The 19,461-nt window shown below is 40.7% G+C and overlaps 1 protein-coding gene across 3 annotated transcripts in view; it reads left to right on the top strand.

Moving 5' to 3' along the window:
* Dnah11 (dynein axonemal heavy chain 11) overlaps positions 1-19,461 on the top strand; it is a 318,597-nt gene that overhangs the window by 24,261 nt on the left and 274,875 nt on the right. For all 3 annotated transcript variants that reach the window (XR_008218451.1, XM_052739195.1, XM_052739194.1), the window contains exons 9-12: positions 10,672-10,788; positions 15,764-15,901; positions 16,321-16,445; positions 17,102-17,297. Coding sequence is in view for 2 of the 3 variants with exons in the window: in XM_052739195.1 (XP_052595155.1) it covers positions 10,672-10,788; positions 15,764-15,901; positions 16,321-16,445; positions 17,102-17,297 (576 nt within the window). In the remaining variant the exon portion in view is untranslated. The remainder of the gene's footprint in view (positions 1-10,671; positions 10,789-15,763; positions 15,902-16,320; positions 16,446-17,101; positions 17,298-19,461) is intronic.

Raw genomic sequence — 19,461 nt, 5'->3', positions numbered from 1 at the left:
TCTGGAAGAAGCAGGCAGTGTTCTTAACCACTGAACCATCTCTCCAGCCCCTCTTTTCTCTTTCTTTCTTTCTTTTTTTTTAAAAAAAGATTTATTTATTTATTGTGTATATGCCTGCATGCCAGAAGAGGGCACCAGATCTCATTATAGATGGTTATGAGCCACCATGTGGGTGCTGGGAATTGAACTCGGGACCTTTGGAAGAGCAGCCAGTGCTCTTAACCTCTGAGCCATCTCTTCAGCCCTCTTTTCTTTCTTAAAGGTGTGTCTTGATTAGTTTTATTTTCTCAGTGTATTGTATCTATCATAATATTTTGCTTAAAGATAATCATTTGGGGGCTGAAGAGCACTGGTTGCTCTTCCAGAGAACCAGGTTTGATTCCCATCATCCACATAGCAACTCACAACCCTCTGTAACCTTGGTTCCAAGAGATCTGTTCTTTGCTGGCCTCCATGGGCACTGCATGAATGTGGTGCACAAACATACATGCAGGCATGTCTTTTTCATTAAGTGGTGACCCATTTAAATTCCTTTCATAAATGTGTATTCTTTGGAACGTGTACCTTAGGAAGCTTCTATGGTAGGAGGTTTCCATATGGCTTTTCAAAAGTCCTTTGGTGTTAGTTGGCCCTCCCTGTGTTGCTCCTGTAGCCTGCACTCCTGACCCCCTCCCCATTTTATCCTTCTATTCTTGTTTGCCCTTTATCTCCTTATAACACTGTGTCCTGTCTCCCCTTTCATGGGAGATGCCTCTTCCCTACTGCTGCTTACTAGCTACCTAGCCTCGTGGTTATTTTGATTGAAACACACACATATCTAAAGCTTAGAAGCTACCATCCACATTTAAGAGAACACATGAAATATTTATCTTTTTGAGTCTTGGTTACCTCTCTCCGGATAATTGTTTCTAGTTTTGTTTACTTGTAAGTTCATTTTTCTTAACAGCTGAGTGACATTCCGCTGTGTAAATGTACCACATGGAAAAGGGTTTATTTTAGCTCATAGTTCCATATCCCAGCCCGTCAATGAAGGAAGTCAGAAGAGGGACTCCAGGCAGAAGGAGCTGTGCAGAGGCCATGGAGGAAAGCTGCTTGCTGGCTTGCTCCTCATGGGTTGCTCAGCCGGCTTGCTTACAGCTCCTGGGACTGCCAGCCCAGGAGTGGCACCACCCCGTGAGCTGAGCCCTCCCACATCAGTCAATGAACCGCTGCTTGTCAGTCTGGTGGGGGCATTTTCTCAGTGGAGGCTCTCTCTTCTAAAATGATTCTAGCTTGTGTTAAGTTGACGTAAAACTAACCAGCACACCCTACACTGTTCTTTTGCTATTACTCTGTCTTGTCTTCTAATTTATACAGGTTTCTTTTTTTTTTTAGTCATTTAAGGATTTTTGTGTACCTTGTTTGTTTCTTTTTCAAATATTATTTATTTTAAAAGTTATTCTTTGGGGCAGGTAACATTTGCAAAAATTTAGCTTCATTCTCACTGCACAGCCTTTGTGTGAGTGTAGTATTTGGGAGGCTGAGGTCAGTGAGTTTGACACCAGACAAAGCGGCACAGCAATTCTATCTAAAAAACAGTCACTGTCAAAATAATTCCAACAGTATTCCTCCTCAGAGGTGTCTCCATAGTGAGTGTTCTATACAATGCCTCGGAAAGACTGGTGCAGTTACTGACACGGGTCTGTGTTCATCCCTTTGTTTTTGTTTTTTGCACAAACAGCCTCCAGCACACAATGTAACCATCTTGTTCCCAACTGTGTATTTTGGCAGTTTTGGGGTGTTGCCATAATTATATTTCTTCTTTCCTTTTTTTCACAATTTCACGCTAGTCAATAAATTGTGGAATTGATTGAGTAGCTTATGTTATTTTATACTATTATTTAGAGTAACAGAGTTGTTCAACAATTTAGCTAGAAATTTCTGCTTCTAGAAAAGTTTGGGTGTGATTTTTTTTTACTAGTCCTCATGTCAAATACAACTAAGGTCCTTGCCATTACACACACACACACACACACACACACACACACACACACACACACACACACACGAAATCAGATTGGCCAAGAACCTCAGAATCCAAGAAACAATATGGAAGTAAGTTCCTTGGGTTTTCATATTGTATAAAATAGTCTAGAATTAGAAACAAATGTATGAGCAACCTAGAAATGCCAGTAGGCACACAACATTGACTCCTATAAAAACCGGACTGTGTTCTAGCCAGGAGACCAAGAAGAGGGCACCCCTTGAAAAACAGAAGATTTACAAGTGTTTATACTGTAGCCAAGTACCAAAGAAGCAGCTGTGCCCCACACTACCACTCCAGGAAGGCTGGGTAGGAACTCTATAAATTACCCGGCCAGCATCCAATTGCTCCATCCCTCACCCCTCCTGGGTGGTGTCAGAGGTGACTAAGAAGGAGCCTTGGTCTTCATGTCTGCTGGCCAGGAGAGAGCCCCCTCTCCATGGTGCTGGTGGAGACCATATGGAAATCTGATTTTTTTTGTTTGTTTTATGTTTTGAGTCACCTGGTAGATCCCTATGTCATAGGTGTGGGTTTAGAGGAAGCCTAGTTGAGACTGAGGACTTTCACACATGTGACATCCACAGAGCCCACACAGGGAGTTGGACCTGTAAGCAGGAGACAGTCTACTCTTGTGTATTTGGAGGGTTCCGGTGGAGATACTGGACCTGTGTCTCCATCTGACAGTAGTGGAGGTTTATGGTCCACAACCTCAACCTTTGACAGTGTTCAGGTATCAGTTGATGGCACACTCACTGTGCTGTGAACCAGGAAGGTCTCAGCTGAGAAGGTCAGCAGTGCTGATGATGGAGACATTGGAAGCATCTGACAGAAATTGCTCTGTTTGGGAGACAGAGTTACTGTTCTGTCAAACTGCACTATGGTGTCTGTTGTTGTTTGGCTCTTTTTAGCGGGGCCACCACCCAGCTCCCAAATAAATCACTCACGGAGGCTTATTTTTACTCATGAATGCCCAGCCTTAGCTTGGCTTAGTTTCTAGCTAGCTTTCCTCAACTTAAAATTATCCTGACTACCTTTTGCCTCTGGGCTTTTTGTTTCTGTTCCTAAATACCTTTCTTTGTTTCTTACTCCGTGGCTGGCTGTGTAGCTGGGTGGCTGGCCCCTGGAGTCGTCCTCCTTCTCTGGCTGCTAGCTCTTTTCACCCTCCATCTCTTCTTCTTATCCTCCCAGATTTCTCCCTCTACATATTCTCTGCCTGCCAGCCCCACCTATCTTTCTCCTGCTTTGCTATTGACCATTCAGTTCTTTATTAGACCATCAGGTGTGTTAGACAGGCACAGGAACACAGCTTCACAGAGTTAAACAAATGCACCATAAACAAAAGTAACACACCTTAAAATAATATTCTACTACAGTGTCAAACTCCTGACCCCAAGTGACTGACTTCATGTTCCCAAGTGCTGGGCTTATGCATGTGCATCACTATGCCTGTCTTTTAAATTAAATTTTAAAAACTGAAAGCAAGAGAGAAATGACTTCTTACTTGTATAGAGGAATATAATTTGATTGGTGGATTTCTTATCAGAAGCCACAGATGTCAGAATTCACTGGGCAAAATAGGTTCTGAGAAAGAACTGTAAATTTAGAGTTCTCTGCCCTCGGGAACAAAGGGGAAGCCAAGAGAGAACCAGACGAACAAAAACTAAAAGAATGCCACCAGCACACCGATCTTAAGAGAATGACTTAAAGGTTTTGGTGTAGAGAAGAGATGGTAAAGGAAGGGGCTTTATACACTAGCAAAGATGCCGTAGCTAGACGGATGTAACGTGTATTATGACAGGTGCTCCTCCTCTCCAGCCTTCTAAGCTATGTTTGAAAGTGAAAGTACAACATTATCCCTGCTTTTTTGTGTGTGTTAAGAGATTGAACCTAGGGCCTCATAGAAGCTAGGCAATTGTCCCCTGAGATACATTGAACCCAATACCACTTCTAAATGCATGTACAGGAAATATTTGAGACAATTATACTATAGTGGAAGAGGGTAAGGATTAAGAAGCACTGCCCAGTTCAATGTCATGAACATTTCTCCAGTGTCGTCTTCTGGAAATTTTATGGCTTTCGCTGCTACAATTAATATAATTAATTTTAATTATACTTTGAACTTTAATCTACTTTGAACTAATTTTTAAGTGTTGTAAGGGTTCAAGTTGACTCCTGCAAAAGGGTAATCAATCAATCTCCCTAGCAGCGTTTGTTGAACAGATTGTTCTTGCCTTACTGAATGGTTTTGCACCCTTATCAACAATTACTTGAGTTTGTATATTTGCGAGTTTATGTCTGAGCTTTCTATGCTATTTCATTGATCTATATGCCAGTACTACATTGTTATCAATATTGTAGACTTGTAAACTGTGTTATTACAAAGTATAAGCCTACTAACTTTGGAAAGATTTTTTGTCAGACCTTCAGGGCAATGTTTTTTAATTACTGCAAAGGCATCGTTGAGAGATTTTGATGGGGATTAGGTTGACAGGACAGATTGTTTTGGATAGTATTATCTCTGTAATGATATTAAATCTCCTGGCCCATGTAAGTGGCATATCTTTCTACCCACCCCTTCTTTAATCGCTTACAACTATTTTATAGCTTCTGGTATATGTCTTTGACTTCCCAGGTCAAACTTACTATGAAGTATTTTATTCTTTTTAATACTACTATAGATGGAATTGTTTTCTTACTTTGTAGGATTGTTCATTGCTAGTGTACATAAATGCAAATGCTTTTCTTCTCCCTGTGTACATATGTTTATGTGTCTTGTCTGTGCAGGAGAGTATCCACATGGGGGGAGGTCAAGGGTCAACCTCCTGTGTTGTTCCCCAGGCTCCACATTCCTGGACAATTAGGCTAGGCTTGCTGGCCAGTGATCCCAGGGAGCCTCCTGGATTAAAAGCGCATGCCGCCACACCTGGCTTTGTTTATCCAGGTCCCAGGGAAGGAACACAGATTATGTTTGCACAGAAAGCAGTGCTTTACTGACTGAGCTCTCCAGTCCATAACTGACTTTGTGTATTGATTTCTCAACCCACAACCTTGCTGAGTTTGTTTATCAACTTCATTTCTTAGGTTTGTAATCTTTAGATAAAATCATGCCACCTGTGAATAGACATGATTACCATGATTACTTTCCAATTTGGATGCTTTTTGTTTTACTTGCCTAATTGCTCTAGCGAGAGCTCCTGATGCTATATTGGCTTTGAGGTGGGCCATTCCTGTCTTGTTCTTGACTTAAGAGAAGAATTTTTAACACTTTCACCTTTGGGAATGATGTTAAACACTCCATGCTCACAGGGTACCCTTGTCGTGTTGAGGATCTTTAGCTCTGTTCTTATGTCATTGAATGTTTTTCTCATGAAAGATTGTTGAATATTAAGTTTCTTCTGCATTGACTGAGATGATTTGAGGTCCACTCCCCATTCTCATTCTGTTAATGTTAATTTTTTGTATGTTAAACCATCCTGCTGTTATGGAATATTTCTCTTGATCACTGTTAGTAATTCTTCTAATGTACCACTGAATTCTGTTTGTGTGTTGTCTCACCATTTATAAGGAATGTTGGTCTGAAGTTTTCATTTCTTGAAATACCTTTACCTGACCTCGGTATCAGAGCAGTGCTTATCTTGTAGAGTTAGCAAGCTTGAGAAGGATTGGTCTTAATTCTCCTTTAAGTACTCATAGTACGACCATCTGGTCTTGAGCTGTTGTCTGTTGGGAAGCTGCTTGTTTACTTGTTTAATCTCCTTACTAGTTCTGACTTTTCTGATTTGTTCTTGTTGGATGGTACGTCTCTAGGAATTTGTCCTTTTCATCTGGGTTACCCACTTTCTCCCCAACCTCCCTGAAAGTCCTGCTATGTGGACCAGGCTGACGTGCTCCTCACCCTAGCTTCCTCTGCCACCATGTGCTGGGCTCACAGGCATGCACCACCATCCATGCCTAGCTATGATTTCTAATTTTGTGCATAGTTATTCACAGTGCTGCTTTGTAATCCTTTTTATTTCTAGAAAAATCATAATAATATCTCCACTTTCATTTTGTAATATTAAGTATTCAGAGAAAACTGACTGTGAGAGTCTTAATCTAGAGAAAATTTGTCAGTCTTTTGAATTGATGTGTTTGCATCATTTTTATTTAATGTAACTAAAGTATTGTATTTTGAAGAATCAGCATTTCATTTTGCTGTGCACCTCATGTTGTACTTAGCTCTTTTGGCTTGCTTATTTTGTGTATCTGTGATTTTGTATCCTCTGACCTACCTCCCCCCATTTCCTTCCCACAATAACTCAAGTCCATGTATAGTGAGACCATACAGTGGTTTTCTCTCCGTTTGATTCATTTCACTCGCACAGTGTCCCCTGGGGGTGTCTGTGTCATGACAAATGACAAGATTTCCTTTCTTCCTGAGTAACATTCCATTTTATATAAAAACTCTCTCTCTCTCTCTCTCTCTCTCTCTCTCTCTCTCTCTCTCTCTCTCTCTCTCTCTCTCTCTCTCTCTGTGTTTGTTTGTATAACCCATTCATGTGTTGACCAGCATTTACATTGTTAGACTCAGGTCCTGAGTTACATAGTTCTTCCATCTTCACATTCTTTAAGATCCCTGCACTTGTTCCCACAATGGTTGCACCAACCTGCATTCAAACCTGTACAAAGAGAATATAGACCACACCAAAGGGGATTTGACCTAGAGGTATAAAGCAGGTTTAGTATTTGGTGTAAATTTGAAACTGATATTATAGTTTACAATTTAACTCTCTAGGTTAAAGGATACAAAATAGCAGATATATGAAATAAACAGGCCAAGATCTAACGGCAACACCTGCACTGTAAGATATGAGTTGTGTGGGATTTCGGATTTAAAAATAACTGAAGTGGGGGAATTATGCTAATCACTCCAGAAAACAAAATTGATGAAGTTTAATATCCATTCATGCCACCCACAGCCACTGGAAGGGCAGGGACAGAGTGGATAAAGAACTCCAGTCAAAAACCTAAAGCATAGGCCCTTAACAGTGATGGATTTCTTAAAGTCCTGAACACACAGCTGCCTGATCAGCTTCTCTACCGGGAATTCAATGGATACCTTCAAATTGACCTGTTCAGAACTAAGTCTTTTCCCCGCCCCCTGGCCACTCAGTTCTTCAAATGTCACGAATAATTGGCTTCTTAGGGGAAGTGCTCAGAGTCGTCCATAATTTCACTCATTTTCTCACGACGTCCTGTTGTGGGATGTTCTGTATGGCAAATGTGTTGCTGCTTAGTCAATAAATAAAACACTGATTGGCCATTGGCTAGGCAGGAAGTGTAGGCGGGACAAGGAGAATAAAGCTGGGAAGTGGAAGGCTGAGTCGGAGAGACACTGTCAGCCGCCAGGATGAGAAGCAGCATGTGAAGATGCCGGTAAGCCACGAGCCATGTGGCAAGGTATAGATTTATAGAAATGGATTAATTTAAGATATAAGAACAGTTAGCAAGAAGCCTGCCACGGCCATACAGTTTGTAACCAATATAAGTCTCTGTGTTTACTTGGTCGGGTTTGAGCGGCTGTGGGACTGGCAGGTGAGAGAGATTTGTCCTGACTGTGGGCCAGGCAGGAAAACTTTAGCTACAACGTCCAGTTCCTCTGAGTTTGTCTGGGAAGTCCATCTATGGCTCATTTTTCACCTGGACTGCTGCGTTTGCCTCTAAGCTGTTCCTCTCGGGCCTGTGTTGGTTCCATTAATTTATTCTCCGTGTCGCTTGAGAGCCTTTCACATGCTTAGTCAAATCATGGCTTTTCTCTAATTAAAACCTTTTGGTAGCTTCTCGGGATGCTGATAAAGGCAGTTTTGTACTCTCCAGAATATAGAGACATTTTTATGATTCCTGAGTCATGCTAACTCACCACCTACTATCTAATAAATACTTATTGAGAAACAACTATGAGCTGGGGACTCCATGAAATATTAGTACTATCACTATGAAAAATAAATCTGGTCATTAGGCTTATTGACTCAGAATCCAGGGGAGACTACAGGTAGGCAATTACTATCCAGCATGCTTAGTGCTGGGGCATGAAAATGGAGCCCTGTTCCAGAGGTGAAAATACACAGAGATCTGTAACATAAATAGGAAGGAAGCAAGAGCGAAGTCGGTAAAGGCAATTAGGGATGACAGATATGGCTGGATCCTAGAGTGACAATACTGAGGTGGTGTCTGAACACTTTAGAGCCTTGAGAACCATGTTGTTATTATGATATTTTAATAAATTCAGATTATGAAGTGAGATGATAATTTATAGGAGTTGGACTTGCAGTGACATATATTACTTCGGCTGCATCTTGGAGGATGTTTAGAGCTGGCAACAGCGGCCTGGAGGAACAGCCAATGGCAGCTGTGAGGGTCTTGCTGGAAGAGATGCAGACAGACAGCAGGGGGTAGTTAAGATGGCTAGCAGGTGTCGAAGAGTCCGGGAGGCTTCCCAAGTTTCTTTAGGGGTTTATAGAAAGAGCAACTTGACAGAGAAGTTGATGGATTCAAATTTATGTATGTGTGACTTCTCTGTGGCAGTGTCTTTGTGTGTGTCTTTGTGTGTGTGTGTGTGTGTGTGTGTGTGTGTGTGTGTGTGTGTGTGTGTGTGCCTGCCTGTTCAGGGCTGTTGTTCATCCATTAGTGGTTCTGGGGATCAAATTCAGGTCCTTCCTTTGTGAAGTCAGCACCTGATCCACTGAACTCTCGTCCCAGCCCCTCCCTGCTGGATTCTTTAAGGAAAGGTCCCTTGGGATGTATTGGAGAGTGTGTGTGTGTGTGTGTGTCTAGGGTGGAGATTCTAATTTTATCTCCTTCTGATGTAGCTCATGGTCTCTAGGGGTTAAATGGTTAAGGATTACAGACTCTGTACTCTGTTTCTATCCTGAGAAGAGGGGTGTGTGAGGCTTGTTAAAACTTTTTAGGAAATTGGGTTTACTTCCAAGTGAGTGATTCTTGAATGGAGAGGCTGCTTGGCTAGAATTCAGGAGACTTAGCTCCATCCTCTTGATGCTAAATGTCATGTTGTGGTTTGTGACAGAGTCCAGAACTGTACCATGAGCTGCTCTTTCCACTCCAAGTTAAACTCATTGTAAGAGACCTGCTCAGGGTGCTCTAACAACCCTGAGAGTCTGGTACCTTGTAAACATGAGATATTTATTTCTCACTGTTCTAGAGGCTAGGAAGTCTAAGACGAAGGCATCAGCTGATTCAGGGTGGGGTAAGGACTGCCCTTACCCAGGACCCTGTGTCTTCACATGTGGGGGTGGATGAGAGTCTCTCTTACACATCTTTAAGAGGGCACAAGTCCCATTCCATCAGGAGGGCCCTGCTCTTTCTTCCTCACTTCCAGAAATCACTGCCCTTTGTATGTTTGGATTTCATTGTGGAATCTGGGGGCAGCAGAAACCCTGAGACCATTGCGGGTACATTTCTTCACAGAAGCCAGAGGATGGGCTCATACTTTATGTATAGCAGTGCAGTTTACATATTAAATGCTACTATAATTGAATGATTAGATATAGTTTTAAACATAAGAAGGATATCAGGTCATAAACCCCTCCCCTGCAGAACAAATTAAAATTTTTTTCCTAAATGGGTCAGCGTAATAAACGTATTCAGTGACTATTCATGCCTGATTCCTTTTACACTAATAGTAATGGCATTAGAGAGGAAGTTCATAATCACTGGTTCCGACGAATAACATACACTGAGATTATTTAGGATGCAAAAAATGCGCCTTGCTACCCGAGTTTGTTTTGCCACTTACAAAATGGAAAATCAATATCAACTTGTGCCATACGTTGTAAAGACTGAGTAAATGTAAGGCCCCGAGAACAGAACTAAACAGATCTAGCCGCGGGTACAGGGGTGGTGTTACTGCTGATTTTGTTGGTGCACAGCCCAGGCCTTCGCTGTGCTAAGCCTGGGGCGTGCACTTCAGGCAGCCTGACTGTGAAGCCTGGGGATGGCTGTCATCCCCAGGGATAGCTCTACTGAAGGTGCCTGTGGCTCTGAAGACAGAGCTGTAGACATTCCCTCCCAGTTTCCTTCCTTCTAATCATGGGTGTGGGTGGTTATGCATGAGGAGGAAACTGGGGTTTGTCAGCTGCATATTAATGAGAACCTGGAAAAAGTATCTGAGTATTTCCACTTTTGCTGTCACTCCTGATGCTTTCTCACGGATGCGTGGGTTTCAGTTCTTACCTGGTGACACAGTGTTTTCGCGCACAGGTTTTCCATCCCCCAAATAATCGAGCTTTCCATGGAACTTACAGTGACCCACGGTTCTAGTAGAGATGTTCCGAGACGCTGTACTCTTTATTTGTGATTGAGATGGTTGGAGGAAAGCAGACACACTGACGCCCACATTCAAGTCTGGGGCCACAGTACTGGGAGAGCTGAGCCTCGTGAAAACACGGGTAACGTGCTACGCAGGCAGAGTGCTAGAAGAGGACCACTTGCGCAGTCAGTCAGATTCAGCTGTTCTTGGTCTCCTCTGGAGTCCACTTATAGAAAATAAACTAATTGAGAGACTGAGGGAAAGTAAGGCAAAGCTTAAATGGTTGCCATTTTCACTGCTGAAGTCTTCTCTGTAAACTAATTTTCTATTTTTCATGATACAGGGCTTTGAAAGTGACTATTTCAGATTTAAGTCCCAAACCCTGGATTTTGACAGACGGCTTGGGACGCTGCTCTGCGAAGGTCTCTGCAGTTGCAGTTGTTTGGAATCCGCGTTTAAGGTCAGTTTTGAGGAAGCTCCCGAGGAAGTGAATCCTTTAGACTGTTAGATGAAAAGGCCAAATACGTTCTTTTCTGATTCAGGTAAAGTATTAACCAGATCAATCACATTCCCTTTGTGTTCAAGCTCACTGGATAATATGATTTGAATAACGTGCTAGAGAATAATGACGTTTACTCTGGGAAGGTCATTTTTAGGACATTTAACTCTTGATCTTTTCTGGCATTCACGGTATTTTACCTCTCATTTCCTGTAGAATGAGTTGGATGTGGCCAATGAAATATTGACTCGGCAGTAAGCCACATTGAAAAGAAAAAAAAATTCTGTAATTTCAATAATTTGTTTCCTTTAGATTCTTTGTATATGCTGGGATCATCTGCCTACTTTATTACTCTGACTGAAACAAATAAGGACTATTTCATTGGGTGTAAGGTACCATTGATTACCAGGCATTATTTATGTGTCAATAAGAAAAAAATGCTGCTGAATTAATTATAATTTCATTGATTGTCTAATGCATTCTGACATCAGAGATATTGAAGCATGCAAGAATGTTTTGTGAATGAACTTAATAGATTATATGTGCATTAAGAATCGTGTAAAAGGTTAGGGGATGTAGGTCAGTGGTAGAGTGCTCACCAGCTTGTATGTGAGAGGGAGGGAGGGAGGGAGGGAGGGAGGGAGGGGGAGGGAGGGAGGGAGAGAGGTAGGGGCCTGGGGTAGTTCTGGGAAAGAAATGCATTTTGATAGCTCCTGGAGATGAAAAGCTTGTAATTTGGAAATAGGAACAGCATGTTAAAAAAAAAAAAAAGTGAATTGCGAGTGACGTATAAGTGACTATTAGGTGATATCCCGAAGGGAAATGGAGCGTTTGCCACCCAGGCAAGCATAGCTGGAAACTGCGGCACAATGTGAAGTGATACAGCAGGCAGGTTTTCAAGGAAGATACTGTTGGGCTTGGAGTTTTCAGATGGTTTGACCAGCACTGGTGAAGCTACTGTGTTTGTTTCCTCTTTAAGTCAACTACTAAGCATTGTCACAGGGAGGATTGAGAAGGAGCAAATGGTGATTTCTAATATCAATTTCTTTCCTTTTTTTTCTTTCTTTCTTTCTTTCTTTCTTTCTTTCTTTCTTTCTTTCTTTCTTTCTTTCTTTCTTTCTCTTTCTTTCTTTCTTTCTTTCTTTCTTTCTTTCTTTCTTTCTTTCTTTTTTTCTTTTAACAAAAAACCATTTCAGACAAAACTGAGATGCTCATTGGCCAAGACAGACGGCATGTTTCTGTGGTTTCCTGTCTCGGGTACAATTAATTTATGTTTAATATGCTATTTTTTTCTTTGGCTAGATATGCATACATATTGTTCTTAGACAAAAGTGACAGCTTTCTTATCCACTTTGTGGCCTTTCTCATTTAGCAAAGAGTTAGGCTTTTTTTTTTGCCTAACCAAATTGTGTAGTAGTTTTTTCTAATGTCTGTGCATGACTTCTCATATTTCTATTACTGGAAATTGTTCTCTTTTAAGCTTTTGTGGGTAACCAGAAGAAAGAACAGAGTGAACTCTCAATATAGAGAGATTTCTAACTCCATTTAATTAGCAATCTAGTTCAAATTGTTCTTCTTGCCCACTCACACCCATTAACATGGGTTATTTAAGTACATGTTAGTTTGTTTTTTTCTAAGCAGCTTCATTTTGTTGTCAAGTGGTTTAAAAAAAGCATTCCACATTATTTGTAGCTTGACTACTAAAATAATAAGATAAAATCCTGCCTTAAGAAACCCAGGATGATGGGCATCCTTTTCTAGCTTTTGTTAGGATTAGGTTGCCTTGTAGACAGGTTCTTTCTGATAGCCCGAGGGTAATTGGATTAACTGGAATTAGAAATGACACACTGTAGGGATGGTAATGGTAGAGAAAGATGTATGGGATTAGATACTCTAAGGACTCATGATTACGACCATAGACACAGGCTGATGACCTCTGACCACTGATTATTCCAGAGGAAGAATATTTTCGTAGGTTGTTGCTGAAAGATGACAGTTTGATGTTTGCTCTTGGTAAAGACATGGCCCAGAAGGAAAATGAATACTAGTATTCTGGTGTAAACCTGTAATGCTTAAGAACCTGACGTGTTGGCATCCGCTGGAAACAAAACACAACACTAATAAATGGCTCTAAGATTTGTACTGAGGTACATTGAAACGTGTTTGAAAAAAAAGAGTCCAGAAAAGATTTTTGACAACATAAAGGTTGACTGTGGTTCATTCAAAAATCTGAAGCCCAAAGTGCTCAAAATCCCAGATCCCTTGAGGTCCAGATAATGCCATATTCCACATTGTTAAAGCTTGTTTCATATAAATACTATTAAAAATTATACGAAATTACCTTCAGTCTAGGTGTAGATGGGATAAATATGAATTGTATATTTAGATATGGACTCTCTTGCCCTAAGGTATCTCACTCATTATGTGTGTGTGAGGGGGGGTAGAGAGTGTAAATATTCCCAAATCCCCAAAAGCCTGAAGTGGAAGATCCTTCTGGTCCCAAGCATTGCTGATATGTTCAACCTGTGTGTATACACACACACATACACACATACACACACACACACACACACACACACACACACACACACACACACACACACACACACACACACATGGTTCAGGTGCCCACAGGATTAAAAAGTCTTTGAACAAGGCAACCCCATGAAAGATTAATATCGTTACTAATTTGAGCCGTATAGCAGAGTTATGAAAAGCTGCATCACATTAGGAAGTTGGGAGGGAATGAGGATTAAGGAATTCTGAAATAGAATCTTTAGGGAAAGAAAATGTCGTGGGATTCAGCCTTCAGCTTGCAGGACCCGTGTGAAGGGAAACATCTGGCACCAGGATGCAGCTGACTGCTCTGCCTCAGAGCACCCGGAGGCTGCAGAGCTGCAGATCTCATCCTGGAGGTGGACGCTTGCATATTGATGGCAACAGTTGTTAGGATAGTGCAGACTGCCCAGCAGGTCGAGAAGCACTACTTTGCAGCTCCCAGCTTCTTTCTGGAATATTTCTCTGTCTTTTCTTTTGCAAACTCAAGGCTTAAGCACCACCAGGTGAGTAAGCAAGATGAATGTAGCCCGCAAATTTCTGCAGAATGTAAGACCATGTGATGAAAGAAATTATTTCCAGTAGACATTGGGATTTCCTTTGCTAACTTAGGAAGGTAGTGCTCACTTGTGAGTTCACAGGAAGCCCCAACCAACAACACTGGACAATAAAGTTAATAATTAACATTTTGCTAGGTAGCTAACTAAATGGGTTTAAAATTACCTGGAAGTTTCTGTTACTGTTACAACCATTATCAGCAAGAGCAAGAATGTGATTGTCTTTGATGGCCCATGAAATAGATACATTTATATTTTAATTTATATAACTTCTTCACTATGTTGTTTTCATTGAGTATAGCTTACGAGAATGTTCACAAAATTTCTCTAACAAAGCTGTTTGTCAATGAAAGGTTTGAGGGCTACTCATTGCTTCCTAAGAAAAACCAAACAAAATTCTCTTGGTTTTCATGTTGCTTTGCTTAGTTATTTTGAAATATCTCTTGAAGAAAATACCAATATAAAATGCACACATTATGAAGTGCACTCATTATGAAGCCCACATGGGTATAGTCCAAGATCCCCATTGGGCGTCTCAGCCTTGCATGTCATTGAATTTGTCTATGTCTACTCACTCTCTATTTCTTATACTTATGTGCCCAAGATCAGTTCACTTCAGAAATTAGACACATAAGGAGAGTAACAACACTGATAATAAACAGAATCATTACAATGATGTAATATAAAATGACAGAATTGAACAAAACTTAGGAAATTGTTCCATTCTGGAATTTATATATTTGATGTTTTTAGACTGCAGTTAGCCACTCGTAACCAAACAAGTAGAAAACAAGGCCTGGGTGGGGAGGCTAAGAGGGTACCAGTGAAGGACGAGACCTGGTTTTTCATCTAGCTCTGCCTCTAGTCTATGTGTTTTGGCAAGTGATTCCTCCCTGCAATTCAGTTCCTCGAGGGGAAACGTCTGACAGCCGTCCTTTTAAGGCCTTCGGTTAATCATGCCTGGCACACAGTGCTGTGTAAACTCCCGTTGCATACAAATCTTACATTCGTATGGGGCTTAGCTTGCCAAGAAAGCCACCTCTTGAGAACACACCAGAAAGTAAACTTAGCTCATCTTCATGGACACTGGTGAGGAGCTGGGAAACCTGGGAATCTTCAGTGAGCAGTGGAGAGTGTGGGCCTTCAGGAAGCTGGTGCCTTCACTGGACTGATAACCATCATCTACTTCTCTCTCCATTGGCTTCCTCTGCTTGAGTTTAGTTTCTGCCCGCTCGTTACTTAGGTTGCATTAATTCATCCAGCCATGTGTTCTTTCTGAGAGACAACTCTATCAGCTGAAGCTTGAGCCAGGATTTTCATGTCAAAGGAGGTGTCCACCTGTAGAGTGTTCTCAGAACAGTAACCATTGCTGCCCCAGACCACTGTTGGGGCATCTTGGGGGTGCGCTGGGGGCCAGGACAGAGAAGTTACTGTTATTGGTACATTTGGTGTAATTATTGATGAGGAGAAATGCATAACACACACTTTAATCCTCTACTTTTACATGCACCAAACAAGTAGAGAAGTTTCCCTGGCACCTAGCAGAAGGGATTAGTAGCTGTGAGCCAGCACTGCTGGTGGACATTGGCTCATTTCTGATCTCAGTTTCCATTGAGGCAAAGAAATTTCCTGTGGAATTTGGTTTATTGGTTATATAGAATTTTAGGAAAACACAAAATACATTTTGTCTTTTGTGGTACCATGTATATTTTAGAGTTCTAGAATTTGCCTCTAATAGCGTAAGAAGTTAAGTTGTGAGCTGAATTCTTGTACCAAAAACTTGAAGTTCTTAACCTTTCCTTAACTTTGATTTTTTTTTATAGCTTTTGACCATATTTGGAAATTTTCTGGAGAAACCAGTTGTCATGGAAATTTTCAGCCCACATTACAGCACATTATTGAACATGTTTAATGCAGAGTTGGATATGTGTAAGCAACTGTATGATGAACACATGAAGTGGGTAAGTAGTGGTAAGACTGAGAAGCTTCAACATATTATGTGGGTAATGGCCATCAACTAGAGTCATTTTTATTGTGAGTAAAGATTCGATTTAGTAGATAAGTTATACTTAGGGATTTGAAATTAATGTCATTATCTGTAGGCATTAAGTAGTTTTTAGTGCTAAGGATTAAACCTGAGACCTTTACCATGCTAGAAAAACACTGTACCACGGAGCTCTGCTGCTCACTGAATGCTTTTATTTAATGGTTTTCTTACAGAGATGGGGAACTTGATTTGGGACCTTACCTTTTCATTAGTGAAGTTATTAAACACCCATGTTTAATGCCACTATGAAAGTAAAATAAACAATTGCTTATAAGGTTGGAAAGCACCCTAAGTGTTCCTTTTCTTCCTCTTCATGAAATTATCAACATACAGATTGAGCATGGGCATGAAATTCTCAACAAGAATATGCCGTTCACCTCTGGAAATATTAAATGGGCCAGGATGCTCCTTGAACGCCTTCAAATATTTTGGTCAAACTTTACATCTCTCCACTATCTGTGAGTAGTTAGGCTTACTTCATGGTGAATTATGATGGTGTTATGGGTGTTCTTGTATTGAGATGGGGTCTCTGCTGCCCAGATAGTCCTCAAACTCATTAGGTAGCTGAGGATGACCTTGAAGTCCTGATCCTCCTGCCTCTACCTCTAGGATTATAAGCAAATGCCATCACACCTGGTGGTGGCTGTTCATATTAATACTTGAAGATATGCTGGCCTGCTCCATGTAGGTTGGGTTTGATCTGGTGAGAAGGCTTTATCATTATAATTTTGGAATATTTTTATGGGGCTCATAACTTCATATTATTTATGTTTTTTCTGATCCTTTTATCTTTTAATGTCTCCTTTTCATTCACTGTCTGGAAAGTTTAGTTATTTTTCTTTCTCTTCTTCAAGCTCATTGTCGGACAGTCCTTTGCACCCTTTTTTAACCTCTGTCTGGAAACTGGTGACTTGTTGACACTTAGTGAAGCCTTTGTAGTTCCGTTTATTCATTTGTAGCTTTTTGTTTGTCTTTAAGCAGATACAGTTTTAAAACACTGTTAAGGCTTTCATTGCTTCTCTAGATCTTTAAACACATGATCCCATTCTCTATTGTAAAATAAACTGTACTCTGTTGACATATGTAGAAAAGTAGAAAAACCTTGTTGCTACAGATTTCCAGACAGTCCTGATGAGGCTGCAGTCTGTCAGAAGTTCGCTGAAATGACCACATTGCTCGATCAATTTGAAAGTCATGTCTATAGTGAATGGAGAAGAAATGTGGATGAAACCTGTGAATTTAATTTGAATCAACCCTTGGTTAAATTCAGTGCCATCAACGGCCTTCTGAGCGTCAACTTTGACCCAAAGGTAGGACTTTGCCTTATTAATGCATTATAGATGCTGTTCACGTGTCCCTGAAGCCTTCCTGATGATGAAGGAGGCCACTTCAGTCATTTAAACTCTATTTTGGGAAAGTAGCAGTACTGTGAGGAATATAAATTTTAAACTTACTCGGGGAACTTTTCCTTACAGAGATTTGCTTTCATGTGTATATGAGTATATGTGCGTGCGTGCGTGCGTGTGTGTGATTGAACTCAGGACCTCATAGATTCTAGGCAAACACTCTACTAGTGAGCTTACTTATTTATACCTCACTTGTTTATCACCAAGTTCCTTACTGACTTATTTTTTTTCGAGACCAGGATCTTACTGTTGCCCAGGCTGGCTTTGAGTTTACTTTGTAGCCCAGGAAATGTTGAACTAGCATTCCTCCTTTCTCTGCCTCCTAAGTAGCTGGGATTATAGGCACTTCCTCTTCTCCTTATTAATTAACACCTTGTCATGACTACTTTACCAACCCATATTAACCTGATGGTGAGCTGCTGAGGATGGGGTCTATTTCATCTTTCTGTGTTCCAGCTTCCAACTTCCTGTTTGGCAACTAAGAACCTTAGTAACCTTAACTCAGTTGACTGGTACTTAAAGAGTCTACCAGATAGCTTCTGGTGCATGTATTTTCATAACAAGTATACCGGTTGCTTTAGTCAGTTAAAATAGGAAAGCCACAGATTAAAAGGAACAAAGGTCTGTCGTGCTTTTGGTTGACAAAAGATGTTTCTGCTTGCCATCATTTCTTTCAAAGAGAAGATAAGCTTGTTGATACAAGTTTATAGTGTATGGTGGTAGCTAAACTGATGATAATTAAACAGTAATTTAAAATATAAAACAACTCATTGACAGAAAAATTTTAACAGCTAAATAACATCCAGAATGGGTTGCTTTTATTTTTGCTGTCCACGTTGTCATGTAACAAAGAGATTTCAAATCTTTTCAATATGTGTCATAATTTCATACATATTCTTGTCTGTCTGTTTTTTGAGATAGTGTCTAATGGAGCCAAGATTGTCTTTACACTTATGATCTTCCTGACCCTTCTTCCTTAGTGCTGGGATTATAGCCATTCCCCACACATGGCTAACTATGTAGCATTTTCTAGAACAGTGACAGTACAGAAGCCTCATTAGCAGGCTTGTATTTGGGCATGTATGTATCTATAATTTCAATATGCACATATTTAGTAAATATGTGTTTGTATATATGTATGTGTGTGTGAGAGAGAGAGAGATTGATTGCTCCATGAACTGATTTTTTTTTGAGACAGAGTCTCATCGTGTGTACCACACTGTCAAAGAGCTCTACCTGCCTTTGCCTCTCAAGTGTTGGCTGAAATTAGATGTGTGAGCCACCATACCTGACCACATGCTACATCTGCAACATGTGTTTAAACAATCTATCTCCTAGTCCTTTTGCTTTCTAGATAAGAGGCACAATATTATTCTTTTCTGTCCACCTATCAGGGCTTTGTAAAAGGCAATCTTCTTTGTAAGTTTCTGTGACCCCTCCCCCAACAAAAAAAGAATTTGATGAATTTTAGGTAATGAAGAATACTCAGTATATGGAAGTGACTGTGCAGAGCCCTCCCTGGCAGTACCAGTGCCTGCCTAGGACACAGGAAGTCTGCTTACTGAATTAGAGGGTCATGCTGAACACCCTAACTCTGGTCTATTTCCCTAAAATAAACACAAATACCATCACCTTATTTTGCTAATGGAAATTTGGTATACCAACATAAATATTTTATCATGAAATCTAACTATTGATTTCTAATTTCATAAAACTGTTCTTCCTACTCCACACCTCCTGGGTGGATTTAGTGAATGGTGTTTCAGTTACTTAGCTGTCATTACTGGATAGGAGAGACGTCTCCTGGATGTATCACAGGCATTACATGTTCTGAGTTTAATTTTTTCTGGAAATTGCAATTATTTCAGAATAGGTGTCTTAGTTAGGGTTTCTATTACTGTGAAGAGACATCATGGCCATGGCAACTCTTATAAATGAAAACATTTAATTGAGGTGACGGCTTACAGTTTAGAGGTTCGGTCCATAATCGTCATGGTGGGAGCATGTCAATGTGCAGGCACATAGTGCTGGCTACATCTTGATCAGAAGGCAACAGGAAAGTGGACTG

Source organism: Peromyscus californicus, unplaced genomic scaffold (assembly GCF_007827085.1).
Source record: "Peromyscus californicus insignis strain IS unplaced genomic scaffold, ASM782708v3 Scaffold_15__1_contigs__length_86483966, whole genome shotgun sequence".
NCBI lineage: Eukaryota > Metazoa > Chordata > Mammalia > Rodentia > Cricetidae > Peromyscus > Peromyscus californicus.
This window is presented reverse-complemented; position numbering and strand designations above follow the sequence as displayed.